The sequence below is a fragment of the Ranitomeya variabilis genome, chromosome 8 (assembly GCF_051348905.1).
Source record: "Ranitomeya variabilis isolate aRanVar5 chromosome 8, aRanVar5.hap1, whole genome shotgun sequence".
NCBI classification, from domain to species: domain Eukaryota; kingdom Metazoa; phylum Chordata; class Amphibia; order Anura; family Dendrobatidae; genus Ranitomeya; species Ranitomeya variabilis.
Window position 1 is genome coordinate 105,349,170 of NC_135239.1, and position 16,035 is coordinate 105,365,204.

Consider the following 16,035-nt stretch of genomic DNA (forward strand, 5'->3'; position numbering starts at 1 on the left):
TCTGGCGTTTCGAATTTTTTTCTCATTACGCCATTTAGCGATCAGGTTAATGCTTTTTTTTTATTGATAGATCGGGCGATTCTGAACGCGGCGATACCAAATATGTGTAGGTTGGGGTTTTTTTTTTATTGATTTATTTTGATTGGGGCGAAAGGGCACGGGTGATTTAAACTTTTATTTTTTTTATTTTTTTCACATTTTTAAAAACTTTTTTTTTTTTTACTTTTGCCATGCTTCTATAGCCTCCATGGGAGGCTAGAAGCAGGCACAGCCCGATCGGCTCTGCTATGCAGCAGTGATCATAAGATCGCTGCTACACAGCAGATTTGCAGGTGTGCTGTGAGCGCCGACCACAGGGGGGGCGCTCACAGCCACCGGCAATCAGTAACCATAGAGGTCTCAAGGACCTCTATGGTTACAATGGAGGAGCATCGCCGACCCCCGATCATGTGACGGGGGTCGGCGATGCGCTCATATCCGGCCGCACGGCCGGATGCGGTAGTTAAATGCCGCTGTCTGCGTTTGACAGCGGCATTTAACTAGTTAATAGGCGCGCGCAGATCGCGATTCTGCTCGCGCCTATTGCGGGCACATGTCAGCTGTTCAAAACAGCTGACATGTCCCGGCTTTGATGTGCGCTCACCGCCGGAGCGCACATCAAAGCGGGGGTCCCGACATGTGACGTACTATACCGTCAGATGTCGGGAAGGGGTTAAGGAGCAGTGCTTAACACGAAGCAGTGGTTTGTAGGAAACTGCAAAACAGATGGTCAAATGCAAACTAATCATGAGGCAAACCTCTGGTTCAACTCGCTGTAAAGTCCTCAGCTTTTTGTTAACAGGCAAATCTGGCTCTTCCATGGACTGTTCGGAGGGCTCTACCGAGCTTTCTTCTTCTTCACGCTGACGTTTTGATATGGAAGAACTTGGAGTTGCTGAAACTGTAAAGGTGCTTTAGCTTTAGGGAAAGGTAAGCACAATTCTATAAACAATGCTCCCTCATAGTAACTTACACGTGGTAAACACCGATGAGGACGTAGACGGCCTTTCTATAGGAGAGCTTTGGACAACTTCCACAGCGGGTTCTGGAGTACAAGGTTCTATGGTGGCATGGGACTGCTGAGTAGGCTGGACAAAGGCAGTTTGCTGCTGGACAGCTGGAACGGATTGTGAGAGGGATGACTGGACATTAGGGCTTGTAGATCTAACAGATCCACTGGTGCTGCCAAAAACTGGTACATGCTCCAATAGACCTTCTGACTGCATTGCTGTAGAAAATGATACAAAACAATACAGAAAAATAAGCACACACTTTTACACTGAACAGGATCTTTAAAAAGATATTGCCAAAAAAAGGCAATGAGGATAAATGAAGACTAATCAGCAGGTTGCACTGAGTACAGCAGGATACGTGCCTTCTTGCGTTTCCACTTGGGTTGTGGGCATAACTGTAGCGGTTGGAGTAGTAGTTGGAGTGGAGACAACAGCAGGGGTGACCATAGGGCGTATACTAGCTCTTGGAGGCCTTTGTGTTGTAGTCACTTTACTTGGCGTGGCCACAACTGGAGTTGGTTTGATATTGGCAGTGGGTGGTTCGGTGATGCTGGCCCTAGAAAACCAGGAACATATGTAAAAATATGTTCATCAATTTAAAAAATTTACAGAGAAAAGAAAAATCATTCATAGCTTATAGTTAGGTTTTAACAATTTTTTTCTACATTATACAAAAGGATGTGATTTACCGTCAAATCATTTTCTCAACAAGTTAATTGCGGGATACAGAGACCATGGGTTATAACTTTTGGCTCTAGAAGGGGGACACCAAGTAGCTATGGTAAGCGTTTGCCCCTTTGATGATAATCCTCTCTTTACTGAGCTGAATCCGTAAGAGTACAGACATAAGATGGTGAAGATTAACACTACAACTGAGATCAATTAGGAAAAATACTACATTTTCATTAGAGTTGTTAACATACATTACAAATAAAAAAAATTGGGTGGATACTGAATGAATGAATAGAAAAGGATTTTGTGCTAACCCTCCTTTTCCCACCCCAATTTTTTCCTCATCTGTCAATGCGGAACACACTGCCCATGGGCTGCAAACAAGAACACAGTGCTTAGGGGTGGGAAAAGAAGAGTGATCAAGGACAGTATCACTGTCGGTGAAACACGCAGCCTGGAAAGTTGATGCAAGATGCAAGTTACGGTTCCTAAATGACTCAGAAGATGGGCTAAGCTCTGTGAAGGCCTGCACAAAACAAGCTCCACTCCAGAGAGCACACACAACTACAGCATTGCTGGAATGGGCCGTAGACTGGAGTAAAAGAGGACGAACAATAGAAAGTCTATAATGCCAGTTTGAAACCAACTGGGTGGGGGAAATGGGACTGAAGAGAGAAATGCCTTGCAATATGAAAGAAAAAAACAAAATAATCTATAGAAAGGAGGAAAGAGAATAATTGAAACAACCCTGTACTGATGAGCAAAAAAAGCAAAACCTGAAGAACCTTAGGTGAAAAAAAAACAGCTGAAAAAGAAAACGGAGGACCCCGTCCAGCAGAAAAAAAAAAAATCTAAATTTTGTAGCCAATAAGAGGAAGTGACAAGGATGTCTGCATTCACACATGGAAGATGATGGCTATCTGAACTACGTCCTAGGTATAAATCCCAACGGACTACTTGTTCTGGAAAAAGGCAACAAATGTTGATAGTATGGTGACATCAACTGCCATGATACTGAACAAAGCTGTAAAACCACTGTTTAGAAGAGTGGATACTGGTAGAAAAGGAGATTTTTGTGTACTCACCGTATAATCTTTCTCTTAGCCTCTAATTGGGGGACACAGGACCATGGGTGTTATTGCTGCTGTCCACTAGGAGGCAACACTAAGCATAATCTGAAAAAGATTAACTGTGGCTTCTCCTCTGCAATATACGTCCCTGGATGGCGTCAGCCTTCTCCAGTTTTGTGCAAAAGCAGTAGGAGGAACGTAACATGAATAACAGACATGCCTATAAGAAGGCAACTATGTACGAGCTCAAGAAAACAATATGAGAACTCAACAGTTACAACGGCCCGGGAAGGGCAACAGGGTGGGAGCGGTGTCCCCCAATTAGAGGCTAAGAGAAAGATTTTACGGTGAGTACACAAAAATCTCCTTTACTCTGTCGCCTCATTGGGGGACACAGGACCATGGGACGTCATAAAGCAGTCCCTGGGTGGGAAGCAATGGACGAATATTGTGCAGACAGGCCCCTATACTTAGGGCACCGCAGCCTGTAGAACACATCTACCCAGGCTTGTGTCCGCTGAGGACTGGGTATGAACCCTGTAGTGTTTAGTAAACGTGTGTAGGCTAGTCCAAGTGGCCGCCTTACACACTTGTTGTGCCGAAGCCTGGTGCCGAATGGCCCAGGAGGCCCCTACCGCCCGTGTAGAGTGTGCCGTAATACCGGCTGGAAGAGGAGAATTCTTAAGGTGGTAGGCCTCTTGTATGGTGGATTTGATCCACCTGGCAAGGGTAGCTTTGGAAGCTGGCAGACCCTTGTGGCCGCCTTCCGGAAGGAGGAAAAGAGAATCAGACCTCTGGAAGGACACAGTCCTAGACACGTATATACGCAATGCCCTGACGAGGTCAAGCGTATGCAGAGCCTTCTCCACTCTATGAACCAGAACCTGACAAAGGGATGGTAGTGAAATTTCCTTATTGAGGTGGAAGTTGGACACAACCTTCGGAAGGAAGGATGGGACCGTACGGAGAACTACCTTGTCCTGGTGAAAAGCCAGGAAGGGCCGTCTGCAGGAGAGTGCTGTCAGTTCAGACACCCTGTGTAGCGAAGTGATTGCCACCAGGAAAACCACCTTCTGGGAGAGAAGGCGGAGCGGGACCTCCTTAAGGGGTTTGAAGGGTGGTTCCTGCAATGCTGTCAGGACCAGGTTGAGGTCCCACGTTTCTAGTGGTCGTCTGTAGGGGGAACCAATCGGAAAACCCCCTGAAGAAAAAGTCCTTACTTGCGGCTTGGTAGCAATGCGCCTTTGAAAAAGCACTGAGAGGGCTGACACATGGCTCTTAAGCGAGCCCAATAACAGCCTGGCCTCCAGACCAGATTGGAGAAAACCAAGTACTTTGGGTAGGGAGTAAGGGAGTGGGGTCTGGCCACGAGATTCGCACCAGGTAAAGAAAGCTTTCCAGGTACGGTAATAAATCTTGGCAAGAGGCTGGCTTCCGTGCCCTGATCATGGTTCCAATGACGTCCGGCGAGAGCCCTGCCTGGGTTGGAACCCAGGTCTCAAGGGCCTCGCCGTCAAATTGAGAGCCCCTGAGTTCTGGTGGTAGAACGGGCCTTGTGATAGAAGATTGTGGCGGTCGGGGAGATGCCAGAGGGCGTCTGCTGTAAGTTGTACGATGTCGGCGTACCATGTACGTCTGGGCCAGTCCGGTGCAATTAGGATGGTTGGAACTCCCTCTTGTTTGATCTTCCTCACCACTCTGGATATCAGGGGGAGAGGTGGAAAAATGTACAGAAGCTGGAACTGGGTCCAGTCCTGAACCAGAGCGTCTGCTCCGAGCGACCGCGGATCGTGCGTTCTGGCCATGAAGTTAGAGACCTTGGCATTGAAGTGGAATGCCATTAGGTCCACATCCGGGGACCCCAGCGATGGCAGATCTGGCGAAAAATTTCGGGATGGAGAGACCACTCTCCCGAATCTATTCCTTGTCGTCTGAGGAAGTCTGCTTCCCAGTTGTCCACACCTGGAATGTGGACCGCCGAGAGAAACGAGCCTGTGTCCTCCGCCCAGTGGAGGATATGTGACACTTCTCGCATCGCCTGCGTACTGCGGGTCCCCCTTGGTGATTGACATATGCCACAGCCGTGACATTGTCCGACTGTATTCTGATGTGAGAGGCTGCCAGTAAGTGATGAAAGGCCCTCAATGCCAGGAGGATGGCACGAATTTCCAGGATGTTTGATGGGCATGGTCGCTTCCACTGGGGACCACTTGCCCTGTGGTGTAGGTGCACTGCACCCCAACCTTTCAGGCTCGCATCGGTGGTCAGAACTTTCCAATGACTTGTGAGAAAGGATTTCCCCTTTGCTAGCGAGGTTGGCTTGAGCCACCAGTGCAGGGACCTCTAGGTTGACGACGTTAGCCGGAACTCCCTGTCGAGAGAGAAAGGGTTCTTGACCCAGGACTTAAGGATGGCTAGTTGGAGAGGCCTGAGGCGAAACTGGGCAAATGGGACGGCTTCTATTGCTGCCCCCATCCTGCCGAGGACTCATGGCAAACCGGAGAGATCGAGGGGGTTTGCGGAGGAGGGTGCAAACTCCTAGACGGATAGCCAGTGCCTTGTCCTTGGGAAGGAGCACTAGACCCCTGGAGGTGTTGAATAGCATTCCCAGGAAGGTCAGAGACTGACTCGGGGTTGGTGATGACTTTTGTAGGTTGACTAAACAGCCCATGCGACAGTGTCGATTGTGATTGAGACGCTGAGCTCGCAGTCCTTGATGGTGGGAGCCTTGATGAGTAGATCGTCCAAGTATGGAACGACTACTATGCCTCTGGAGTGCAGGACGTCCATGGTGGCAGCCATGACTTTGGTAAACACTCTGGGAGCCGTGGCGAGTCCAAACGGGAGAGCCACAAACTGGTAGTGGTTCTGGTCGATAGCGAACCTGAGAAATCTCTGATGAGCAGGTGCAATCGGTATATGCAGGTATGCGTCTTGTAGGTCTATGGAGGCGAGATATTCTCCCTTCTCTATGGACGCAATGATGGACCGAAGGGACTCCATGCGGAAGTGACGGACCCGTACGTATTTGTTGAGTTGTTTTAGGTCCAGTATGGGCCGCACGCTGCCTCCTTTCTTGGGGACTACGAATAAATTGGAGTAGAACCCTCGGAAGCGCTCGGCCGTGGGGACCGGTACTATGACTCCTGCTTGAAAAAGCGAGGCGACCGCTTGCCGGAAGGCACGAGCCTTGGCTGGTGGTTTTGGGGGGACAGAGAGAAAGAATCGGTCTGGTGGGTTGGAGGTGAAGTCTATTTTGTATCCGGAAGACACTAGTTCCCTGACCCACCTGTCTCCTGTAATAGGCAGCCAGACTTGATGAAAGAGCAAAAGTCGGCCGCCTACGGGTGTGGTGTCTTCCGGGGTCCATGAGTCATGATGAGGAGAAAGTCTGAGATTTTCCTCCTCTGGGTTTAGACTGGGCTGCCTTTGACTGCCAGGTCTTGTCCGACCTTTGCGTTTATCGTGAGTTGTCCTTGCGTGGGGAACGGTTATGATTTTGTGCTGGACGCAAGACAGACCAGCCCGAAGAATTCCGAAAGGATCGGAATCGAGTTTGGTTACGCTTCTTGTAAGTGCGTTTAGGTTTCAGTTGGGGAAGAGAGGTACTCTTACCCCCGGTGGCGTTGAATATCAGTGTCCAACTGTTCACCGAAAAGTCGCCCACTGAGGTAGGGGAGGTGTGTGAGGGATTTCTTTGAGGCTGCGTCGGCTTTCCATTCCTGCAGCCAGAGGATACGCCGAATTGTGTTGGCGTTTGATGCTATCCCCGCTACACCCCTTGCTGAATCCAGAGCTCCATGAAGCATGTAATCTGCAACGACTGCTATTTGAACCGCTTGGTCCGACAACTCAGGAGCGGATGCTTGGAGGCCAGCTTGTAAATTTTTGGCCCAGGCCAGAACGGCCTTGGCAGCCCAAACTGACACGAACGCAGGAGCAAGGGATGCCCCTGCGGCCTCGAAAATTGAACGAGCCATGCGTTCTGCCAGTCTGCTGCATCCCTGAGGGTTGAGCTATCTGGCAGTGAAAGGAGGGTCTGTGCTGCTAGTCTAGAGACTGGGGGGTCCACTTCGGGTGGGTCTGTCCACTCCTTGGTATCCTTCTGCGGGAAGGGGTACCTCGCCTCCAGATATTTGCGATCAGCGAATTTTTTCTCAGGCTGCAATTACTGCTTTTTAAGGATCGCCTTAAACTCTGGGTGGTTAGAGAAAACCTTAGGCGGCTTTAGAGGTCCTTCAAAGGAAATCTTGTGTTCTGGGGCCTCTGGTGGCGGATCAGAAATGTCCAGCACCCGATGGATGGAAGAGATTAAGTCCTCAACTAGAGCAGTATTGCTAGGGGGGATTGGGATCAGGGACCCCTCCGTTTCTTTGTCTGAGTCGGAGTCACAGATGCCTTCCGAATCCTGTGTATCACTGAGGCGTCCCCTGCTGGGTGAGCTGGGGAGGAGGCCTTCTCTGGTCGGGGATTGCGGAGATCTGCATTGTCTGTCCCTGGAAGGGGACGGTCTAGATGACCTGGAACTACGGTGTCTCTCCCTAGAAGGGGGATGACCGAGTGCTATGGGATGACGTAGATGGACTGTGGGTCCGCTTGCGTCCTGACTTACACGTGGATGTGCCAGGGTCATCCTGTCCCTGAGCCAAGCTCTCTCTTTGCTGGGTAATGGTCATAGCCGAGGCATGACTCTGCAGAGCCTGAAGCAATGTGGAGGTTAGGTTATCTATAGACTGCGTCATAGATTGCGACATCTGAGTGACCCATTCCGGCGAGGCATTAGACACCGAAGCATTGGCAGAGGCCTCTTGGGGCTCTGACACAGTAGTCTGAGTGCAGCCCTGGCAGTGTGGGTATATACTGCCACTGGGGAGAGCGGTCCTGCAGGCTGTGCAGAATGCATAATAGCAGTCCTGCCTGGTTCTCTTGGACCTTGAGCCCGGCATAGTGCACAGAGTGCAGAAGGGCTGCTATGCAGATGGACCTTACAGGGGTAGCTATGCTTATAGGGAATATGGATTCACAGCTGAGTAAAACAACCCAGCTGTGAGCTTACCCCACCAGTTTGCCCATAGGTCCAGCGCCGAAGATCCACAGTCCTGTGCCCCCCGGAGACTAGCTGGCCTGGTCCTGCTGACCGGGAGATGCAGGGTTAATCCTTGCTGCAGTAGAAATGGCCACCGAGGAGAAGAGGGGCGGAGAGCTGAGAAAAAGGCGGCAAAGCTGTGTAAAAACGCGCCCTTTCTGTCACGATCCGTCCCTCTATGACACTGTAGAGTGTCATATTTGTCATCCGGGGGGCGGGCAGGGGGGGCGGAGAGGAGGCGTCGGCTTCAGCTAGGCCGAAGCCAGGGCCTAAATTAGATGCCTGATGCCCAGAAGGGCTCCAGGCCGGCGCGAAAGTCCGGGAGGGGGTCAGATCTGAACCGGACCCCCCGGATTTAAAGGCAGGATAGCGGTGGGGCTGTAAGCGGTAGGGAGGCCCGGTGAGGGGTCTCCCTGAGGCAGTATAGAGCTGGTGCTGCTACAGAGACAGGGGCGCAGGGAGCCCTGTGTCTGTCTGTGCCATGCCTGCCTGCACTCCCCCTGGCCCCGACAGGAGCCCGCAGGTGGGCTGGGGTCCCTGGATGCAGGCGCAGTATGCTGGCCCATTGCTGGGAGCTGTAGAATGCTGCCTGTACAGGCCCTACCTGAGGCGTCTCAACCTAACACCCCCAGAGGGGGATTAGGGAGGGTGCTGATGTCACCTTCAGGGGCCTTTATCCTCGCCTTGACCTCAACCAAGAAACCAAAAGGAATTGGGGAAGGAGGGGGGGTCTCGACTTCGAACCAGCACCCGAGGGACTGGGGAAGGAGCAACATGGGGAATAGCCATCTCTACTTCAACCGGGCACCCCGTAATAGGGGGCTGAGGAAGGAGCCTTGCCGGGAGTCTCGCAGGAGACCCACTTTTCTTCATCTGTAATCCGTCGGGAAAAAAACGGAGTAAAAGAGAAAAATCTTAGGTGTGCCTCCTATGCAACACTAAGCAAAAACTGGAGACGGCTGATGCCGTCCAGGGGTGTATACTGCAGAAAAGGAGCCACAGTTAATCTTTTTCAGATTATGCATAGTGTCGCCTCCTAGTGGACAGCAGCATAACACCCATGGTCCTGTGTCCCCCAATGAGGCGACAGAGTAAAGATTCCCATAAAAGTATGTGCCAGAGGCATCTATCAGTAGATCGACCAAGGGAGCCTGCCAGGACAATGAAAGCCTGAAGTGAGAAGAAAAACTAGAATCCTTTCTGCTAAAGGATGTGTAGCACAAGAAGATGGGAATTAGAATCAATGAATCAAATTTATGAGCCATTTCTGTGGCAGCTGAGGGATGGGTTTATTAGGCAGGGAAGGGGGCAATATCCAGCTTACAACTGTCTGCTTTCCCTTGGCTGGTTATTAAATTTTATTAATAAAAAATAAATTAAAAAAAAAAAAAAAACAATGTGGGGGTCCCCCCTATTTTTCACATCATCCAAAGGGGTCCCGCTGTAAATCCGTCCCACGACGATGCCAAACTCCAGATGCACTTGCAATACACATATATGTAGAAGGAATCAGTGACTATACAATTTAGTTTGCAGTGATTCTATAATCCAATAGTAACAGCTCTATAAGCTCACTCATCTGCAAGCGTGCTTGTCAACTTGTGTGTAACAGACAAGTAAACTAATACATGCAATACAGTGTGTGTGTGTGTGTTTGTGTCTGTCTGTCTGTCTATCTATCTATCCACTGCTCAAAAAAAATAAAGGGAAGACTTAAACAACAGAATATAACTCCAAGTAAATCAAACTTCTGCGAAATCAAACTGTCCACTTAGGAAGCAACAGTGATTGACAATCAATTTCACATGCTGTTGTGCAAATGGAATAGACAGATGGAAATTATTGGCAACCATCAAGACACCCTCGGTAAAGGAGTGGTTCTGCAAGTGGGGACCACAGACCACATCTCAGTACCAATGCTTTCTGGCTGATGTTTTGGTCACTTTTGAATGTTGGTTGAGCTTTCACACTCGTGGTAGCATGAGACGGACTCTACAACCCACACAAGTGGCTCAGGTAGTGCAGCTCATCCAGGATGGAACATCAACGCGAGCTGTGGCAAGGTGGTTTGCTGTGCCTGTCAGTGTAGTGTCCAGAGGCTGGAGGTGCTACCAGGAGACAGGCCAGGAAACCAGGAGATGTGGAGGGGGCCGTAGGAGGGCAACAACCCAGCAGCTGAACCGCTACCTCAGCCTTTGTGCTAGGAGGAGCACTGCCAGAGCCCTGCAAAATTACCTCCAGCAGGCCACAAATGTGCATATGTCTGCACAAACGGTTAGAAACCGACTCCATGAGGATGGTCTGAGTGCCCGACGTCCACAGATGGGAGTTGTGCTCACAGCCCAACACCGTGCAGGATGATTGGCATTTGCCACAGAACACCAGGATTGGCAAATTCACCACTGACGCCCTGTGCTCTTCACAGATGAAAGCAGGTTCACACTGAGCACATGTGACAGAGTCTAGAGATGCCGTGGAGAGCGATCTGCTGCCTGCAACATCCTTCAGCATGACCGGTTTGGCAGTGGGTCAGTAATGGTGTGGGGTGGCATTTCTTTGGAGGCCCGCACAACCCTCCATGTGCTCGCCAGCAGTAGCCTGACTGCCATTAGCTACCGAGATGAGATCCTCAGACCCCTTGTGAGACCATATGCTGGTGCAGTTGGCCCTGGGTTCCTTCTGATGCATGACAATGCCAGACCTCATGTGGCTGGAGTGTGTCAGCAGTTCCTGCATGATGAAGGCAATGATGCTAAGGACTTGCCTGCTCATTCCCCAGACCTGAATCCGATCGAGCACATCTGGGTCATCATGTCTCGTTCCATCCACCAATGCCACGTTGCACCACAGACTGTCCAGGAGTTGGTGGATGCTTTAGTCCAGGTCTAGGAGGAGATCCCTCAGGAGACCAACCGCCACCTCATCAGGAGCATGCCCAGGCATTGTAGGGAGATCATACAGGCACGTGGAGGCCACACACACTACTGATCATCATTTCCTCGTCTTGAGGCATTTCCACTGAAGTTGGATCAGCCTGTAACTTCATTTTCCACTTTGATTTTGAGCATCATTCCAACTCCAGATCTCAGTGGGATATTAGATGTGATTTACGTTGATCATTTTTAGCTTTTATTGTTCTCAACACATTTCACTATGTAATGAATAAAGATTTACAACTGGATGTGTTTGTGTGTGTGTGTGTGCATATATGTATATATTTATCGATATCTATATCCACACACACACACACAGACACACACAGTCTTGCTTATCGTTATTGGCACCCATGAAATTTCATCTGTGGTAAATCACTAGAGAAATAGAGCTTTTTGGCAATGCAAATGCATCAGTTTGTTTACAGGAGGCGCAATGAAGCTTATACAGAAAAGGGCACCCCCCCCCCCCCCACCATCAGTTAACTATGGCGGAGGATCCATAATGCTACTGTGGGGTTTTAGCGCAAAATGAACTACCCAGTGTAAGAAAACTTGATTTGAGTCGAAGATCATGGGTCCTCCAGCAAGACCTCTAAAAATACACAGGGATGGTTGAAAAGAAAATTGGACCATTTTAAAATAGCCAGCAATGAGTGCTGACCGCAATCCCATTCAAAACTGTTCTAGCGATCTGAACTATGCCATTGGGAAAAAGAACCCGGCACACATTCAAGAGCTTGAACAAAGAAGCGCAAGAAGCTTATAGATGGCTACAAGAAACATTAGGAGGCGGTCATCAATGCTAAAGGATGAGCAAATGAGTATTAATTCTGTTTCTTCCATTAAATTGGAACACTGTTTTATTGTTGTATTACTTTGGACCAATTAAAAAAATCCTGAGGGTAACACTTTGGTGCATTATCATATATTTCTGAAGATATTGGTACAGTCTATGAAAAAAATGAAGCAGTGCCAATAATGGTGAGCAGCACTGTATACACACACATACACAAACATCCGAGAGGCCTTAAAACGACCAAATTCATCTACAATGAGAACTAATACAACTATGTAAAACTGAATTACATTACCGATCATAAACTGGCTGCTTACTAACGGCAGAAAAGCGTGTGCAGGTCTCTTTACTTACATTCCCCTTTCACCAGCTGCTGCAGTTGGTTTAACTGTAATCTGTCTCTGCTCTGGTCCCTGCAGACAGGAAAGTCAGAAATAAGTAAGGGAACAATGGCACAGACAGTCTGCCCACTATCGCCACTGAAACGTCTTACCTTTGAGGGCTCCTGGGCTTCATCTCTTTGCTCATGGTGCCGTTCTTGTTGTTCTCGCAGCTCTCTCTCCAGACGGCAAATCCTACCTTCGTACTGGGATTTTAAAGCACTCATTCTAACCTCCAGCTCTTCCTTCTGCTGTTCAAGGTTATTGAGCCTCTGCTTCACATCTTCATTTTCACTTGATAGTTGCTCCTTTAATGCTATTAAATGCAAATAACTTCAAAATGAGTTTTTAACAGACCCCAAAACAATATATACCCATGTGTAATTATGTGGAGTTTTACTTTGCAATGATAAAAACTGATCCTTTTAAACCAACACTAATAATGTCTGTATGAACATATATTTGACTTCAAAACATGACAAGGTTACTGTGATCTACTCCTTGGCAACATGATCAACAAGTAGTTCACCCTTTCTGCATCCGCTGAACATATGAAGACAATGAAATTACTAATTAAAGAAGTTGTCCACTACTATAACTTTTTTTTTTTTTTTCCATAAATCTTGCTATTATGTGCCACTGAAAACATCTACTGTGTTTATTTTAGCAATATGACCTTTTATCATGCAGTAGCAGCACATCTTTAGTGCTGGATCCAGCTCTCATGGGGTTAATCGACAACTTCATTTCTGCTGAGTTATTGTGCTCTAATACTACAAGTTCCATGATGCATTGCACTCGCCTGTAACTCTGCACCTGGCACACCCACTCCAAAACACACCCCAACCCCTCCCTCCTCTCTCTTCAAAAAGATTTGTGATGTCATTTCTGTCCAACCTCCTCTTTTACATTTGTCCAACCCACACTCCATTACACACAGATAGAGGGATCGATATATCTGGGATAGATAGATATGGGATAGATAGATACAGAGATATATCTATATATCTATGTCTATTTCCATAGATATGTCCATATCCATGTTTCTAAACCCCTTCACCCCTGGAGCTTTTTTCTTTTATCGCTCCCCTTCTTTCCAGGGCCATAATTTTTCCGTCAATATGGCCATGTGAGGGCTTATTTTTTGACGGACAAGTTCTACTTTTGAACGACACCATTGGTTTTACCATATCGTGTAACAGAAAATGTGAAAAAAATTCAAAGTGCAATGAAATTGCAAATAAAGTGCAATCCCACACTTGTTTTTTGCTAGGTTTACTAAATGCTAAGGCTGTGTGCACACGTTGCGGATTTAATTGCAGATCCGCAGCGTTTTTTGCCGCACAAAATTGCATCAAATCCGCAGTGTAGTGCACAACCAATGTAAGTCTATGGGAGCCGCAGACTTCTTGTGCACATGCTGCGGAAAAAGCCGCACCGAAAGGCAGCTTTTTTGACTCGTAGCATGTCACTTCTTTTGTGCGTAACTGCAGCGTTTCCGCACCCTCAGACTTTTATTGAGTCGGGCAAATCCGCAGCAAAACCGTAGATGTAAAAAAGATCTGGGTCCGAGAAACGCAGCAGTTCGGGAGGAGGGAAGTGTGTGAGCGGAATTTGGGCAGTGACTACGGTATGTGGGTGTATGTGTGTGCTGGATCTGCAGGACTGTTCGTGTGTGTGCAGGGCTGTTCGTGTGTGTGCGGGACTGTTAGTGTGTGTGGGGCTTTTCAGGTGGGTGCGGGGCTGTGCGGGGGGTCTTTTGGGGTGTGTGTGCAGGTATCATCCGATGGGACTACAAGTACACAGCATCCAATCTGCAGCTAATTCGGATGTAATCTGGACAGTGGACACACACCCTACCCTATCCATACATCTATCAATAGATATATCTATCCAGATATATCTATATATATAGGAATAGATAGATGTATGCATCTATAGATCTATCTATATGTACATCTGTCTATCCATTTCATCTATCATCTATATGTCTATCTGTGTGTGTAATGGAGTGTGGGTTGGACAAATGTAAAAGAGGATGTTGGACAATAATGACATCACAAATCTTTTTTTTTTTGTTCAATAACATCTTTATTTAGCTTTCAAAACCGCACCAAAAGAGAATTAAAAAATGCATCAAAACCCTGCAAAAAACTGCATAAAAACCGCATCAAAACTGCACCAAAAACTGCATCAAAAACTCCCATCAAAACCGCACCAAGAACTGCATCAAAACCGCACCAAGAACTGCATCAAAACCGCACCAAGAACTGCATCAAAACCGCACCAAGAACTGCATCAAAACCGCACCAAAACTGCACCAGGTTTTGATGCAGTTTTTGGTGCGGTTTTTGATGCGGTTTTTGCGCGGTTTTGATGCAGTTTTTGGAAATAAACGGAAAATGTGCATGATTTGAATGGAAACCTGCATGAAAACACGGATTCGGAGGCCGGATTCATCATTTCACTTTCATCCGTTTTTTGCCGGATCCGTCGCTGTGCGTTTTTTTTGCCGGACAGAAAAAACGTTCCTCTGTATGTGTTTTCCGTCCGGCGGAAACAGCTTTTTTGACGGATCTGGCAAAAAACGGATGAAACGTGTGGCCATCAGGCGCAATCCGAAGCGAATACAACTCTATGAGAAAAAAACGGATCCGGCGGAAAAAAATGGATCCGTTATTTACAAAACTCGCCGGATTGTGCCTAATGGCAAAAACCTGATGTGTGAAAGCAGCCAGTTATATGGATAGATACATCTATGTATCTATAGATATATCTATCTATAAATATATCTATAGATAGATACATCCATAGATATATAATAGAAAGGCCAATGTTTCTAAGGCTACTTTCACACTTGCGTTTTTAGCAATCCGTCGCAATCCGTCTTTTTGGGAAAAAAACGGATCCTGCAAATGTGCTCGCAGGATGCGTTTTTTTACCCATAGACTTGTATTAGCGACGGATCGCGATGGATGGCCACACGTCGCATCCCTCGTGCAATGGATCCGTCGTGTTTTGACGGACCATTGGCACGAAAAAACGTTCAAGTGAACGTTTTTTGTCTGTCGCGTCCGCCATTTTCTACCACGCATGCGCGGCCAAAACTCCGCCCCCTCCTCCCCGGACTTCAGAATGGGCAGCGGATGCATTGAAAAACTGCATCCGCTGCCCACGTCGTGCACAAATTTCACAACGTGCGTCAGTACGTCGGCCCGACGTATAGCAACGGACCCGTACCGACGCAAGTGTGAAAGGGGCCTTAATGTGCGTTTAATTTAATTTAAAAAAAAAACGGAAAAAACGGCGTGGGCTCCCGCGCAATTTTCTGCACCAGAGGGGGAAAGCCGACGGCCGGGGGCCAATATTTGTAGCCTGCTATGAATATCAGCCCGCAGCTGTCTGCGTAGCCTTTACTGGCTATTAAAATAGGGGGACCCCCCCAAATAAAATGACGTGGGGTCCCCCTGTATTTTATAGCCAGAAAGGCTACGCAGACAGCTGCGGGCTGATATACATAGCCTAAAGAGGGGCCATGGATATTGCCCCCCCCCGGGCTACAAATACCAGTCCGCAGCCGCCCCGGAAATGGCGCATCTGTAAGATGCGCCAAATCCGGCACTTAGCCCCTCTCTTCCCACTCTTGTGTAGCGGTGGGATATGGGGTAGTAAGGGGTTAATGTCACCTTGCTATTGTAAGGTGACATTAAGCCGGGTTAATAACGGAGAGGCGTCAATAAGACGCCTATCCATTATTAATCCAATACTAATAAAGGGTTAATAAAACACACACACAAAAGGAAAAAAGTATTTTAATATTCTTCATTTCACCATACTTGCCATACTTCAGCGCCTGCAAAAAACGTAAAATAAACCGTATACCACCTGTCCGCCGTAGTCCAAGTAATAACGAGTGTCCCACGATGATCTCCCCTATAGAACAGTGACATCGGGTTATGTCACTGCTCTATAGGACCCTCAGTGACACACTGACAGGAGACAATGGCTCCTACCGTGCATCACAGAGGTTACCTTAGGACAAA

General features: G+C 48.0%; 1 protein-coding gene across 4 annotated transcripts in view; it reads right to left on the reverse strand.

The window, feature by feature from the left end:
* Window positions 1–16,035, reverse strand: part of TPR (translocated promoter region, nuclear basket protein) — a 196,773-nt gene that overhangs the window by 14,286 nt on the left and 166,452 nt on the right. For all 4 annotated transcript variants that reach the window (XM_077277613.1, XM_077277611.1, XM_077277610.1 and 1 more), the window contains exons 34-38: window positions 12,106–12,308; window positions 11,967–12,025; window positions 1,415–1,608; window positions 1,013–1,267; window positions 798–940 (exon numbers count right to left, since the gene is read on the reverse strand). In XM_077277613.1, coding sequence (XP_077133728.1) covers window positions 798–940; window positions 1,013–1,267; window positions 1,415–1,608; window positions 11,967–12,025; window positions 12,106–12,308 — 854 coding nt within the window. The remainder of the gene's footprint in view (window positions 1–797; window positions 941–1,012; window positions 1,268–1,414; window positions 1,609–11,966; window positions 12,026–12,105; window positions 12,309–16,035) is intronic.